This window comes from Electrophorus electricus, chromosome 1, assembly GCF_013358815.1.
Source record: "Electrophorus electricus isolate fEleEle1 chromosome 1, fEleEle1.pri, whole genome shotgun sequence".
In the NCBI taxonomy this organism is placed as follows: domain Eukaryota; kingdom Metazoa; phylum Chordata; class Actinopteri; order Gymnotiformes; family Gymnotidae; genus Electrophorus; species Electrophorus electricus.
In genome coordinates this window covers 21,548,684-21,564,675 of record NC_049535.1, presented here as the reverse complement: position 1 = coordinate 21,564,675, position 15,992 = coordinate 21,548,684, and the positions used below count along the sequence as shown (strand labels likewise).

The 15,992-nt window shown below is 40.6% G+C and overlaps 1 protein-coding gene across 1 annotated transcript; it reads left to right on the top strand.

The window, feature by feature from the left end:
- Nucleotides 1-781: 781 nt before the first annotated feature.
- LOC113580108 lies at nt 782-3,711 on the top strand. The gene is made up of 6 exons (XM_035531780.1): nt 782-882; nt 1,193-1,317; nt 1,596-1,881; nt 2,201-2,352; nt 2,454-2,769; nt 3,210-3,711. The coding sequence occupies exons 2-6, from the start codon at nt 1,236-1,238 to the stop codon at nt 3,352-3,354; spliced, it is 981 nt and encodes a 326-aa protein (XP_035387673.1). The 5' UTR covers nt 782-882; nt 1,193-1,235; the 3' UTR covers nt 3,355-3,711.
- The last annotated feature ends 12,281 nt before the right edge of the window (nt 3,712-15,992 follow it).

The window sequence follows — 15,992 nt, the reverse complement described above, 5'->3', positions numbered from 1 at the left end:
CTAAATTGTGAATTACAACGTAGAAGACAGACTGCCTGGATATGACTAGAACAGGGAAAATATGGAATCTAACATTAGTTATGGAGGGTATGTCTGTAGTGAAATCAGGAGCTATTATGGGTTTGGAATGATTGTCTTAGACAGTATAGCCATGGTTGAGTACCTGAATCTTACAACAAGGAAAACTACTCAGCGCATATTTCAGTTGTTATACTGACAAATATATGGTAGTTAATTAATAAACTTCTGGAAAGTCTAGTTAATATAAAATAGGAATTAATTCATTTGTATCTTGCATGCTGATCTATTTCTAACAGTACACATAGTTTTCTAAGAATTCCTACTTATGTGTCAGAAAAATGCCCTGTTTGGATGCTATGGATGCAAGAAATCAAGCATGCTCATCTGCAGCAGGTGAGTTCAATGGTGCTTACAAATGCTTGCCTTTGTGCAAGATTTGTTTTATGTATTTGGAGTTTAAGTGTTTGTGTTGTTGCTCAGAAAGCTTTTGCAAAGAGACTGTGTGTGTCTTATGTTGCATAAGACTGTGTGGCATGACTTGTCTGTTTTCACACTGGTCGCTCTTTCATAGCCCTTGGCTTGACTAACCCAATATGTAATTTCATGATTAAAAGCACAATCTTACTATGTTGCAATATAGGCGCAATGTCGTAATATTTTAAGAAGGCAAAAACCAGTTTCTGTCAGGTTGATAAGATCTGTGGAAAGATTGTGATCTTGGGCTGTTGTAATAATGCATGATCGGTTTGTTTGTAGGGGACATTATGGAGCTTATAAAAGGACCTGGGCTACCTTGTCTTATTGGCCCCTAGAGAAAAAGAGGGAAAATTCTACAACACAAGAGAGGCAAACCCCAGATAGGTAATTGTTGTTTGTGTGGTGCTTAGAATTAGGACAGAAATTGTTTTATGAAATTAGATTGTCTGCTTCACATTTAGAATAAAATGTATTAGCATGCATTTAAACGTTATTTAAATGGAACATAAATGGATTTTTACTATGTCATTTATATGAGCCTGAAAATATGCTCAATTAATTGATTTTACTGTGTGTATTTTTATCTGTTTCTAGTTTCCTTTTTTCCTATCTTTCTCTCTAACCTGCCCATTTTTTCTGTAATTTTTCACATGCACTTACACATGCACACACATGCACACACAAACACACACAGACATTGCACATCACAAACATTGTGTTTCTTTAGATTACCGAAAATGGCTCTGGCTCACTTCAGCACAAGCGTGGCCATGCTGTTGGCCATCTCTGTGAGATCCTGTGCTTCCTTTAATCTCTTAGGTAAGTAGGCATGTACAGATGATCCAAAACCTATCCTGCCTCAAAGCGGTTACAGGTGCAGTTGCATAATTAGATTTATATCGGCTAGAAAGGAAATGAAAAAGAAAGATGATTCAGAAAAGCTTCTCATATTCCAACACAATTTTTTTCAATTTGTTAATTTAGTGTCAATAAAATTAGCAAAACCCCCAAAAGTTGCAGAGCAGAGGATCTTGTGGTTTCTGTACTGTTGTTTGAGAACCCCTGCTTATTTGTGCTAACCATGAAGTCCTGAATAGGCAACGTGGCCCTGAAAAGTAAGGTGGTGCAGTCTTCAACTTGGTCAGACAGCGTGACGTCATATGTTGCAACGTATGCTGTCGATGGCAAGAATGATTTGAATGACCAAATGTGCGCGTGCACCAAATCCGAGACTCACCCCTGGCTGAGGGTAGAGCTGCCACGCAAGTACGTAGTAGTCCGAGTTGCTATTGGTTACCCTGAAAACTGTTGCCAAACCAGCTTCACTGGCGCCCAGATCCACGTCGGCAACAGCTTGAAGAACAATGGCAATGACAACCCGATGTAAGTGTCACACTATTTATTTGGACAGTCTCAGACCTCCCAAGAAGTGTTTGGAGATTAATAATGTTAGAAGACTTGGTCTTGTTCACAGATATGTATGTGCACATTACACAGGAGTCAGTGATTCCGATTAAATACTAGACACAGATCATCACACGCTTATATCCTATGACAAACTCCAGATGTTGCTGGGTAACATTTAATTAGACAAGGTCTCCAGTAAATATCTGTCCCACGCAAATATGTATTTAGTGTCACTTAGTCATAACAGAAGGGTAGACTTGAGAACCCTCAGACAGCTTCTCTGACTGTTATCCAGGGTGGCTGTAGTGGATTCCGTCAGGGTAAATGCGATACGCAAGGTTGAGTACAGCTTCCAACCTGTCAAAGGACGCTACGTGAACGTGATGCTTCCAACTGAAAATAAATACCTGCTGATTTGTGAACTGGAAGTTTATGCCATTGATGCAGGTAAAATATCAAAATGCTTTGTACACACATAACAAGCAGAGGTTTGTGCAGCACTCAGATGCTTATTCTTCATTTTCATGCTTTGACCATGTGGTTTGCAGACTATATATTTTCAAAGAAGGTGAATTTGGCGCTGAAAGGTAGAGCGACACAGTCCAGCCTGAAAAAGGGAGATTCTGCCGGCTTTGGACTGGCTCAGCATGCTATTGATGGGAATCGGAACCCAGACCTGAATAAAGGCTCCTGCAGTCACACAGAGCAGGAGAAAGATCCCTGGTGGAGGATTGATTTGCTGGGCAAACATTTTATAACGTCTGTGTCTCTGACCAACCGAGGAGACTGCTGTGCCAATCGGCTGAATGGGACTGTGATACATGTTGGAAATTCTCTGAAGTCTGAGGGCCAGAAGAATGCTGTGTAAGCAAAGAACTTTTACAGACTGAAGGGTGCACCAGAAATCTTGCGGGCTTCTAGCATGTATAGTTTGATATTGTTTTTCACTTATTGTTGTCTGAGATAGAGCTTATACATATTTTGCACTTCTAGGTATCAGCACTGATGCCTGTATTTCAACAGTATTCTAGTTGAATGGTATCTGAACTCTAACCTTGTTAGTACTTGTTAATCTACTCTACTAGATATATGAGTAAATGACAAAGCAATTTTTAAATGACAAAGTCACTCTGAAAAAAAAGCATCTGCTATAAAGCCAAAAATGTAAAAATGTAAAATGTAAATGTTGTCTATCTGAAACATTTTGTACTTATTCCTGATTCTTTTTTTTCTCTCTCTCTCTCTCTCTCTCTCTCTCAAACCCCCCCATCCCCCCCCGCCCGTCTCACGCTTTCCTTTCTCAGCTGTGCCAAAGTGTCCTCTCTTTGTGCTGGACAAACGAAGACTTTTTTCTGTAGGAGGCTGATAGAAGGCCGTTATGTTACTATAGTTGTACCAGGAGAGAACAGGATCTTGACTTTGTGTGAAGTGGAGGTGTATGGAGTGTAGAAAGACATTTAAATAATCTGGGAGATAAACCCTTTTTATGCATGCTTATTATACTAAAGGACATCCAATTTAGCCACTTTTTTTTTAACTTGTGGTTGGTATCCAGGCATGTCTGTGTTGTTCATCAGATGTTAATGAATACTTTTGATGCAGGATATACCAAAGCTTCTGAATTTGCAAGCAATTGTTGGTTTTTCTCACCCTACCACTAGATGGCACTCTTTCCTCAGACTACAAGTGTGAATAAATTGTTAGAAATGGCAAAAATATTTACAAATGTTATAATCACATGATACAACGCTACAAATGTATGCTCATAATCACATGAAATAGAATAAAATCAAACCTCCAAATACATGACGTGGCTGTGCATAATATTCTGGGCCTGTGTTTCTCTAGCTGTCTCCATTTCTCTACTTCTAGAGAATCTATGCAGTGTGTTGTCACTGACAATTATGAAAATGGACCTGGTAGAAGTAATCATCTAAAGTATAATGGGCTTAAAGTCTCTAACAGAAAAGGAACAAGATAAATCAGCATGACTTTCCATGTAACACGATGTTACAATATGCCTCAAGTTTCAGTTTTGGATCAAATTGTTATAACAAACTGGTCTGTTTAGGTTATTAATTTTGGGGCATTTTCCCCAGCTCAAGAAGGAATTACAGCCTTAAAGAGAATGATGGTCAGAAATAGATGACCATGCAAGCTGTTCAGTGGCTGTGCAGCAAAACAAGTTAATTATTTATTAAGACTTTCCTCTGTCGGTGGTCCCTACATACGTTATAAGTTGTTATGAAAACTATTATACTGCCAAATTACTTGATGAAAGACAATTGCAAGCTAGTTTTCCCTTGGAATACTACAGTCCAATCACACTGAGCTTCCTTAGACATGTCATAAATACGACATCACACTGAAATACATAAAACCCATATTTATATTTCACACAACATCTATACAAATCATGCACACACACACAGCTAATATGAACTCATATGGGGCTTGGTGACCTATGCTTGAGAACTGATGAGGAAGGCACTCTCGTTGGGGAAATCAGTACCACACAGGGGAGTGAACTGAACTTTGAGGAGCATACTGCACAGTCCTGTGTCAGGTCAGCTCGCACACTGCCCTCAGCAGAACTTCAGAGTGATCAGACACAAGTCTTGCTCTCACCCAGTGTTGTTACATTGTACATTGTGTATATAATCATAATATACATATATTGTACATACATTGTTAATATATTTTTGTACATACATAGAATATATATTTATCTGTATATATATTTTTTTCTCTATGCACCCCTGGTTCTCTTCCTCAGTTTGGACAGAGCACTCTCCACCATTTCACTGCGTGTTGTACTGTGTATGACTATGTATGTGACAAATAAACCGAACTTGAACTTGAACTTGAACTTGAACTTGTTTCATATTTGGCCAGCATACAGCAAATTTACTTTGCTGTTCTTATTCAGGCAGAGACAGGCCTGTAGACAAATTGATCAGACATGCTCTGTGAGTTCAAGAATAAGAGTGATTAGAAGTAAGTAAGTAGCCACACAATAACATACAATAACATCAGAGACCCAACTTGAAGAGTGACTGACCGCACTGCAATTTACTTTCAACCATAAACCAACAGTGTAGGTCTTGTTGGTGTGTATAATATGAAGAAGTGGCGTTTGTACACAGTAACCAAGCATTTGTACATAGTTCAACTAAACACTGACATCCCCATTACAGAATTCAGACTTGCCAAAATGTTGTCAAATGACCTCGTTCTCAACACCACTGAAATAAAGTCCTTGTGCTGCACCGACTGAATTCTTCTTTCTTTCGTGTGAAGGTTCATTTTGCCGACTGGAGTTGGGAAATGTGCGAGAGGTCAAGCCAAAAAATAAATGTTGGAAATTCCGAAGACGTTCGGGAGGAGGAAGCGCCCTGCTACTGCAGAGTTATTTAGTGCAGGGAAATCTGTTTTGCAAATAGGAGCCGGGGGTGACAGCGCGACCGTGGTCACGCACCCCATGGCTCCACTGAGGAAAACAGCCTCAGGAAGGGAAATAATCTCCCGCCATGAGCGGACGTCTCAGCAGAAACGCGCTGAGCATGACAACGGACTGAGGCGCTCGTGATTCAAGGCGCTCAGGCCACTCGCTCATCAGAGGCGCGAGCGCTCTCGCGTGTCAACACCCACACCTAGTGGCAAGCTGTGGATGGGGAAAAGGGCATATGGGGAGGATGCTGTAGACTTCGGCTGCGTTATACAGGCTGTAACTACTCTTTTATCAGGACATGCTCCTAGCGCAGCCACCTGTCTGGCACCTCTGAGTCACGAAGAGAAGAGGTGGAAGATGCCCAGATACGGTTTATTTATACCACGGGTCCATACATGGACACTGAAAACCGAAACTGCCAGGAGCATTTCCGTTCAGGGGACGAAGCGACCGCTGATGTAGATCGAAGCAGTCTTGTTCTGTTTGTCACATATAAATGTAGTCGCCTACACCTGATTAGTGTTTAATCTAATTAATCTGCAATCAATCTTATGGTCTGAACATACTTTAGGTGTAAATGTAAGTCTAGATTAAACTTTCATAAACTTGAATTTAGATTTGGGAACATGTATACAAAGATTAAGTGTAAAACTTTTATAAGGACTTTTCAACCAACATTTAAAAGCTAACCTAACTATGTGTCATGAAACACTAATCTTTTACTAAATGGCATTGCAAAAGACCATTCTCTTTCAAATTTCCTATAGCCTGGCACTAGCCATTATCCTGAAGTGTTATTTCTTTCAATCGCAATCATGTCCATTTCAACTTTGAATATAACTCCATCATCTGTAGCCGCTCAAAGTTCACCACCTTCAAAGGTTCCTCCCTCATGACATCCCATGGCATATTTCCAAGCTTCTATCACTTTTATCACTTTTTATCACTTTTCTATAATTTTATGCTGCTTATAGGAGGTTTATTGGACTGTTTGCACTTGTGTAGCATGTTGTCTGTTGCACTGTTGTTTTTATGTTGCACCATGGTCCTGGAGGAACATTGTCTCGTTTTTGTTGTGTACTTGTATATAGCTGAAATGACAATAAAACCTCTTGAACTTGAACTTGAACTTTATTAAAGACAGAAAGAGAAAGAGGCTATTTTAAAGACTCCCTTCATGGAAACAAAGTTTTAAACTTTGTTAACATGTCCATGTGGTGTTTTTCAGATGCTAGAAGCCAAATTATGAGCAAAATAAGCAGTCAGCACCAATGACACTGCTGTTATTAGTCAAAAACACAGATACAGACAGCCAGTGTTTCATACATCACAAATGTAAGGCTTGCAGGTGGGTCTCCCATATCAGTAACGCCATGTTACACTGAAATGAACAGTATCAGAGGAGGAACCCAGCTAACTTTCATTAAGATGTGTTGCAAAAGAAGAAAAGTTGAGCTTTCATGTATTTCTAAAGGATCTGAAAATCAGAGAGAAATGGGTGCAGTTTATTTGGGAAACATTATGTTGTCCCATCCAAACATTCAAAGAAAAAACTGTTTGCAGTCACCATTTCCAGAGTACCATTTTGAAAAATGTATTTTAAAAAAGATGTGTACTGAAGCCCTATCCATTTATCCTGAGGACACAGTAAGTATGAGCCAACACGTTGGTCAACAGCTAAGTTAATTTTTATTTTATCTCTTTTATCTCTTTTATCTCTTGTCTATACAACAAATCTGCAATGTGCTACATGTTACACAACATTAGCCTGCCAAGTTATATGGTGATTCATGTCACATGGCAACAGGATATTTTATATGATTTGGGGATGTTGATGAAGAAAGTCTGTCAGGTAGTTAAGCAGCTGAATCAGATGATTAGGGCACCCTATGAATACTGTTGTATTTTGTCACATATTTAAACATATGGACAATTGATTTCACTTTAACATAATTGAGAGATGGCGACAATATAGCAAAACAAATAAAACCGAAGAAATGTCTTTTAAAAATGATTCATAAAATGCAATTAATAAAATTGCAATTTTTTTTGTGAGGAAAATGTCAGGACATGACAATGACCTAAAAGATTAGATCCAGTAGATACGCCAAGGAATGGCTCAAAAGAAAGAAATGGAGAGTTCTGGAATGGCCGAATCAAATCTTACTGAGATGCTGTGGGGTGATTTGAAAAGGGCTATGCATGAAAGAAATTCTGCATGAAGAATTCTTCATGGAGGATTGCAAAAAAACTTTCTCTCAGTCGATGTCAGAAACTGGTATACCGGTATAGGAAATGTCTAATTGAGGTTATTTCAGACAAAGGGAGAGAAAGGGAGCTATTAGGGCATAGGCCATGTTTTCATATTTCCTCAGTAGAAATTGCCATCTTTTTTTTTTGTTGTTAAATAAAAAAGTCAAATTTTCATTGCCAAGGTTATGCAACTACATCACCTTTTCTGTATTGTTAGAAACATCAAATATTGATATGTCCATATTTCTTAATAAAGAACTAAATATTTAATGTGGTGTCCTAATTTTTTTTTTCATGACTATACATCAATTACAGTTCATTACATTCTGACAGAAAACTTCATGTGACATTGAGAATGTTCAAAAAGAAAGCATGTCTAGATAAAGGTCATCCTCATAAGATGCTAGTATAGTGATAGCGGGATATGGTTAGCTAATTCAAGAACATGTGGCTGCTTTCTGGCAGAAAGCACTGTAGGCAGAGTTCTCCCTCATGTGGTCTGTGTATGATCTGTGGTCAAGAAGTATGCAACATTAGCAGATTTTGGGGAAAAAACACCATGCACAACAGCTAATTACATATCATATGACATGGATATGAGATTGCTTGTTTTGAAATATTTACTTAGTGGGGAGTTCTAAAGTGTATTTTCTGTTATTCTTTTAAAATATATACATCATGCACAGTTACAGTACACTGCACTGTACTTTATACAGCACAATATATATAGAGATGTATTCATGCATATATTGTATATAATCATCCAATCCATGTATATCAATAATATACTATACTTTGTCCAGTAACTTTCTATGGTGTTCAAAGCATTTCTTCCCAACAGCACATCTTGATGGTTACTTTTAGCAGGTAGCTAACTCATCAAAGCTAGTGATGTGGATTAGGGTTGTCTTATGTTAGCCACCCATTACTGGCTGTTTGATAATGTAGTCAAGCCAAAGGTTCAGGTTATCTTTTACTATGAGGTTTTTAATGTTGTAGAGAGTGATACATAAAATACTTTGCCATTCCAATACATTCACATGTAGGCGAGCCTGTACAATTCGGTATTCCTTATCTTATTAGTTGGCTTTCTGTTCAAACATGTTGAGCTGAATTACTCTAATATTACCACTTGCCACTGTGGAGCTAACAGTACAGAAAACAAGTAGAGTTTTGTGTGTTTCATAGTGATAGGCAGGCTCGAGCTGCAGGTGAGCAGTGGAAGTGTGGGTGGAGATAGAGGCAGGGTCAATTTGTTCAAAAGTTCAAAAGGCCTTTATTGTCATTTCAGCTATATATACACAGCAAAAACTAAAAATGTTCCTCCCGGAGCATGGCGCAACATAAAACAAAACAAGTGCAACAGACAACACGAGTGCATACAATACAGTGCAATATGTCATACAATAAATAAATACAGGACAGGACCAATACACAATGAATAGACAGTGCATTTATTTTTTACCAGTACGCAGTACTGGGAATATGTAAAGTGGGTTGTGGATAGGAGTCAGTGACATGCTACACTGGTAGCAGCCAGAACAGTTCAGAGTACAGTGCTGATTTAGTACAATACTCTAGCAGCAAGTAGCAATAATGTGCAAGAGTGCAAAAGGAGTGCATATATGTGTGTGAAGTTTGACTTCAGCAACTAGTCCGATATGTATGTGTGCGTGTGTGCGTGTGTATGTATGTATGTGTGTATGGATATGTGTATGTGTGTGTGTGTGTGTGTGTGCGTGTGTGCGTTTGTATGTATGTATGTGTGTATGGATATGTGTGTGTGTGTGTGTGTGTGTGCGTGTGTGCGTTTGTATGTATGTGTGTGTGTGTGTGTGTGTGTGTGCACAGAAGTGTCCATTTGTTGGAATTGGAATTGGAATTAACCAGTTCAGGAGTCTGATGGCTTCTGGGAAGAAGCTGTTGCACAGTCTGGAGGTGCGGGACTGGATGCTGCAGTACCTTTTTCAAGATGGCAAAAGGGTGAACAGTTTGTGTGAGGGGTGTGTGGGATCTCCCACAATGCTGGTGGCTTTATGGATGCAACTTGTTGTGTAGATGTCCATGATGGAGGGAAGAGAGACCCCAATGATCTTCTCAGCTGTTCTCATTATTCTCTGAAGGGTCTTGCAGTCAAAGACGGTGCAGTTCCCAAACCAGGTAGTGATGCTGCTGCTCAGGTTGCTCTCTATAGTACCTCTATAGAAGGTAGTGAGGATGGGTGATGGGACATGGGCTTTCCTCAGCTTCCAAAGGAAGTAAAGACGTTGCTGGGCTCTCTTGGTGATGGAACTGGTGTTCAGGGTCCAGGTGAGGTTTTCTGCTAAGTAAACACCAAGCAACTTGGTGTTCTTAACGATCTCCACTAAGGAGCCAATGATGGTAAGCGGGGAGTGATCTCGCCTTGCTCTCCTGAAGTCAACAACCATCTCTTTTGTTTTGTCAACATTCAGATACAGGTTGTTGACCTTGCACCAGCTCACCAGTTCTCGCACCTCCTCTCTGTATGCTGACTCATCGTCCTTGTTGATGAGACCCACCACAGTCATGTCATCAGCGAACCTGATGATGTGGTTCGAACTGTGCATTGCTATACAGTCATGAGTCAGCAAGTGTGAACAGCAGAGGGCTGAGTACGCTACCCTGGGGAGCACCAGTACTCAGTGTGGTGGTGTTGGAAGTGCTGCTCCCGATCTGGACTGACTGAGGTCTACCAGTCAAGAAATCCAGGATCCAGTTGCAGAGGGAAGTGTTCAAGTCCAGTAAGCTCAACCTTCCAATCAGATGCTGAGGAACGATGGCGTTGAATGCTGAACTGAAGTCTATGAACAGCATTCTCATGTAGGTGCCCTTTTTCTTCAGATGTGTGAGTGCCAGAGTGTGGTGGAGATGGCATCATCCATAGAGCAGTTGGAGCGGTACGCGAACTGTAGGGGGTCCAGAGAAGGGGGAAGCTGGGTCTTGATGTGTCTCATGACACGTCTCTCGAAGCACTTCATGACGATGGATGTGAGTGCGACGGGACGGTAGTGATTGAGACACAACACTGTGGGCTTCTTAAGCACGGGGACGATGGTGGTAGTCTTGAAGCATGTTGCGACAACGATGCAGCTCAGAGAGATATTGAAGATGTCTGTCAGGACATCTGCAAGCTGGTCAGCACATTCTCTGAGCACACGACCCAGGATGTTGTCTGGTCCAGCAGCTGGGTTAACTCCACGCAGAGTTCGCCTCACATCAGCCACAGTCAGGCACAGCACCTGGTTATTTTGCGGAGGGATGGACCTTTCCACTGCAACATTGTTCTGTGCTTCAAACCGAGCACAGAAGTCATTCAATGCATCTGGGAGGGAGGCATCACTATCACAGGAAGGTGATGTTTTCCTGTAGTTAGTAATGGCCTGAATGCCCTCCCACATGCACCGTGTGTCATCAGTGTCTCTGAAGTGTCTGTGGATCCTCTGTGCATGTGCACGCTTTGCTTCCCTGATCGCACCTGACAGTTTTGCTCTTGCTTTTCTAAGATCCTCCTTGTCACCTGGTCTGTAATCTGAGTCGCGGGTCTTCAGCAGCATGTGCACCTCAGCAGTCATACATGGCTTCTGGTTTGGGCGTATGATTATGGTCTTGGAGACAGTAACATCATCAATGCACTTGCTGATGTAGCCAGTCACTGATGCTGTATACTGCTCCAGGTTAACAGTGGCACTGGATGAAGGCAAAGTTGCAGAGTTACATCGAAGCACCTTTGGGCCATTAGGATATTTTTTTCTTGGAAGGATGTAATTTTCATGAGCAGAGCTTTTACAGGTTCAGTCAATGGCAGGAGAGGGACTCTAACATATGTAGGCCTATAGTTCATCTTGCTCCATAATGTAAAGCTAGATCTTAAACTTAGCTCCTATAAGAAACGCCGGAAAGTTAAAATGGCAGGCAGTACACACATATGGTCCCCAGTGTATCATCGCAATGTCAAAACCATAATATAGCAGATAAACCTAGAGGCCGCAGCATCAAATATTTAGTGTTCCATTAAAAATGTAAACGTTCACACAACAGTTGTTTCTTTGTTTCAGGTGGAAAGACTTAACTACAATGTGTTTTTCAGCAATTACAAAGCCACATTAAAAGTTCTTTAGTCTTCTCTGTAAGGTGGGGGGGGGGGGGGTGTTGATCATAAATCTTGCCATTCCGTCAAAGCACACTGAGCTATTGCTACAACATGATTAAGAAATGATGACAAATAATATCTGTTTGAAGTCCAAAATGAGTATGCAGAATCATAATTTGCTAACATGAACAAGCACTCACTCTCATTAACATAATTTTACCTATTCAGGCATAACACCCACGTTTCCTGTAATTGCTCTGCTGTCTTAATTTGGCAACAATGGAAAGGAACATGAGGTCTCTATTTGAAATGTAAATTCTCTGTCCCCTGAAGTCCCCCAGAAGTTGTAAACGAAATCCCTAATTAAAACCTGAGGGACCCATATTAGACAGACAGACACACACACACACACACACACACACACGTACAAGCAGACAAAAAGAATAAATAACCATGAAAAGATGAAAAAGGCCTTATTTCTGAACAGTGTCTTATGGAGTGAGTGACAATGGGGCTGGTGTTTTTGATTTGAGGTGACAGAGGGACTCTGTGACTGACCCACATTTGAATAAGTGATTAAAGTTCTTGTTACTCATTTACTGTACAGCACAGCACAGCACAGGAGTTCATTTTCATTTTAAATATCACCGGAAACTACAAACATAGGAGAAACTACAGTCTTAGCAGTTTTGTTGCATTTCCTAACATAATTTTAGTTACAGTCCCAACACACACACACACACACACACACACACACACACACACACACACACACACAGCCAAACTTGCCTTTGGTGATTGATGTATAAATGATAGGTCATGGTGGACTGTGTTTAGCTCCTCGCTACTCTGAGAAATCGGGAACAATATTGCTTCCGTTCCTTGCCGCTCTGAAACTGTGCCGTTTCACCACAGACACAGCCAGCTGCATACTTACATCCACATGTTCATTACAGATAAAACTGTAATCAATGCCTAAGCGCCTGCCAGCTCACCAACGAGGAGGACAGCCCACTGTAGAGATGCCCCCAGTGACTGGGCAGAAATCCCCACTGTGACTGTGTTTTGTCACCATGTTTAAATTCCTCTTTCTTTAGGCTTAAATGAGGACTTCTACTTGTGTAAACCAATACACAAAGTAAGACGTAGAGGACAAATAGTGATAAATATGGTACACTACTTGCAACACAGAGCAAATCAGTTATTTAAAGGGTGTAACATACTAGATATTTATAGCTGCATACTGGACTCCTTTGTTATATTTCTCCTTATTTGAGAAATAAGAAATAAGTACAGAAATAAATGTGAACATTTCAGCTGTGAATAGATGAAGGCTCAAGGGATTCTGTAAGTTATAAACTCATTCAGATTTAAAGTTGAGGGGTGTGTGTGTGTGTGTGTGTGTGTGTGTGTGTGTGTGTGTGTGTGTGTGTGTGTTGAAGGGGAAGAAAATGCATTTGTTTATGACAGTCCCTAGTAATAACTGGTGTTATATAATTGACTACTATCAATTTTTGATTATGATGCCTAGATGCACATGAGTGCTTTGCTATGAACTGTAATCTAATACATGTTCATCTGTCATGCTCAATAAGATTAGGACATGTGGCACTCTGGTGTAGATCTCCGGTGGTGTATGCTTGGAAAATCACAGCTTTCCCCATCCAAAGCCAAGCTCTCTGTCCAAGCAAGCAGCTGACAGATTTCTCTAATCAAATCCAGAGCATGCACTGTTCCTGGGTGATCGAGAGCAGTTCAGAATGGGATGCACACAGGACTATGAGTTACAGAAGAAATAAAGCAATCCAGCAGGTGAAGGCAAAGTCTTGGTGTTAAAAGGACAGGGAATTAGTCACAGCCACATGATTATTCCCTGGTACAACACAAACACAATACAACATTTCACAACAACCTAGAGAACTGTTTGAGCAAAGCCAAAATCTAACTTTACAAGACATGAAAAATTTGTATAATGTTTTATGTCATTGTTTGTTAATGCATTCGCCATCCTTAAATGAATGCTTTCACTTTATGTGAAATTCAAAGCTGCAGTTCTGAAACTTTGAATGGATAAATATGCATCTCTGTGTTTAATTTATGTGTCACACCTGGAACAAAGAGAAATTTCATGTTACTAAATATTGGAAATTGTCACTTTGAGGTGCAATCTAATTACCATTCTTAAAATAAATACATAATGTCACAGTTTTTTTAAAGGTCGATGTCATTTTTGCCACAAGAGTTGAGTAACCACAAACAACACTGATGTTTACTAATAAAAGTGTGAATAAGCAGGTAAGTGAATAGCAACAGATGCAGCAATACACAAACATGTAAATGCAACACAGATGTATTCAATGTCTGTAGACGCCTGCTTAGCTTTGCTTAAAGACCACTGCTTTCTGTCATGGCTGATATATGACTGTTTCTTTTTGTGGCTGGTATGTTGTTGTTATTTTGGTATAGCGTATGTGGTTGTTCTTTTGCTGTGGCTGATATGTGCTTATTGCTTTGGACTGACAGATGTTGCGCTGCAGATTTTTCAGAAGCATAACTGTAACTGTAACACCAATTTTAGAATCCAAAGCAAAAAACAAGGATGGCTAAATTCCTTAATTCTTTAATAGGACAAACGCAACAGTATCAAATATCTACAGCTCTACATATATGTCAAGCACAAGGCTGCCAGGTTTCTGTGTAATTTAGCAATGATTCACACAGTCCAAATGTAAGAATCAGTATTGGGTGCAATTAACGATAGAAAATGACTTTGCATGTTGACTTTGCCTGATATGAACAAGTCTCTATGACATATTGTAGCTCAAATCAAGGTCAAATGAAATCGGTTTCTCAGACAAGTCGGAAACTCACCCTTCCCCCAGGCAAATTAAGCCCACAGTGCACGTCTAATCAGATAACCTTTAACAAGTTGAACCAGCATTGGTTATTGATAAATCAATTAAGGTATTTGCTTTTCTGATTGTGGGCTTTATGAGTTTGTTCAGGTGCAGCAGAGTGTGATCAAATGGCCAGAGCACAGCCCCAGAGGACAAGACACTAAGAACATTCCGGAGATGGACTGACGGATTGGAGGGAATGTCAGGCACGGCAGACATGGCTTAATTAAATGTGTAGTGGAGGTACAGGTGCACATTAACAAGGCAAGAGAACAGCCATCTGCTCCTTCTGCTAAGACATGCCAGAAATGAAATATTCATAAAGGCATGCGCGCGCGTGCGTGTGTGGTGCATGCACGCACACGTGCGCGCACGCACACACACACACACACAAATTGAAAAGTGTTTGTATTAGTGCTAAATAGTGTGCACAATACACACAGAACACACAAACCAACACACACACACACACACAGCAAGCGCACAGAAAGGGAGAGGAAGGGATTAGAAGAAGGAAAGAGAGTGAGAAAGAGAGAGAGAGAGAGAGAGAGAGAGAGAGAGAGAGAGAGAGAGTCTCTTGTCTAGTCCACAGTACTTTGTAAAACCTCAAGGATATGTGACCTCTCCGTATGCGTATTGGCAAAACACTGGTTGTAGACTTCTCATCCAGAACCCAGAGCTTTTCATTCTCACCCAATCACTTATCAGTCCAGATAATACACCCTTCTTTGGTCAGTTATTACGCCTGCAGCTAGCTTTAGCCCACAGGAGAGGAACTTAGCCAGGCCGAATCCACTGCAGACTGCAGCGGCCCGCCCTCACGCCTCTGTCACAGGGCCCAGAAACATTAGGGCCGCTTCAAGTTGGTGCTTAGCAAAGGTTTTATGCGCAAGGTGCACATTTACCTCATGGCCTGGATAAGCAGCACAGATTACATGCAACGCAAGCTTTACAAAACATTGGCAGGAGTTGTTCTGAATGCAGTAGATATGTTATTGGTGTTTATGCATTAAAACATGTAAGAAATGGAAAGAGTTTAGATGCCCTTTGGAGACATGTCAGCACGGGGCAAAGCTGACACCATGATTATGTTTGCTTTCAAAAAGCAATTTAAAACCTAACCTGCAACTAACAGCTAGCAACTTCCAGTGAAAGGACAAAGAGGGTTCCAGACAATTTAACCTCTGCCCTTCTCTCTCTCTCACACACACACACACGAACACAAACAGGTCTTGAAGGTGTGTGAGAGAGATGGGTATAGATCATCAAATTGTGTGTTGCTTGTAATTAAAGACTTGTTGAGATTTGGGTGTTCTTTGGGGTGGCAGAGTGAGTGACTGGCAGATTCTCAAATCGCTGACTAATAGAGCCTGTC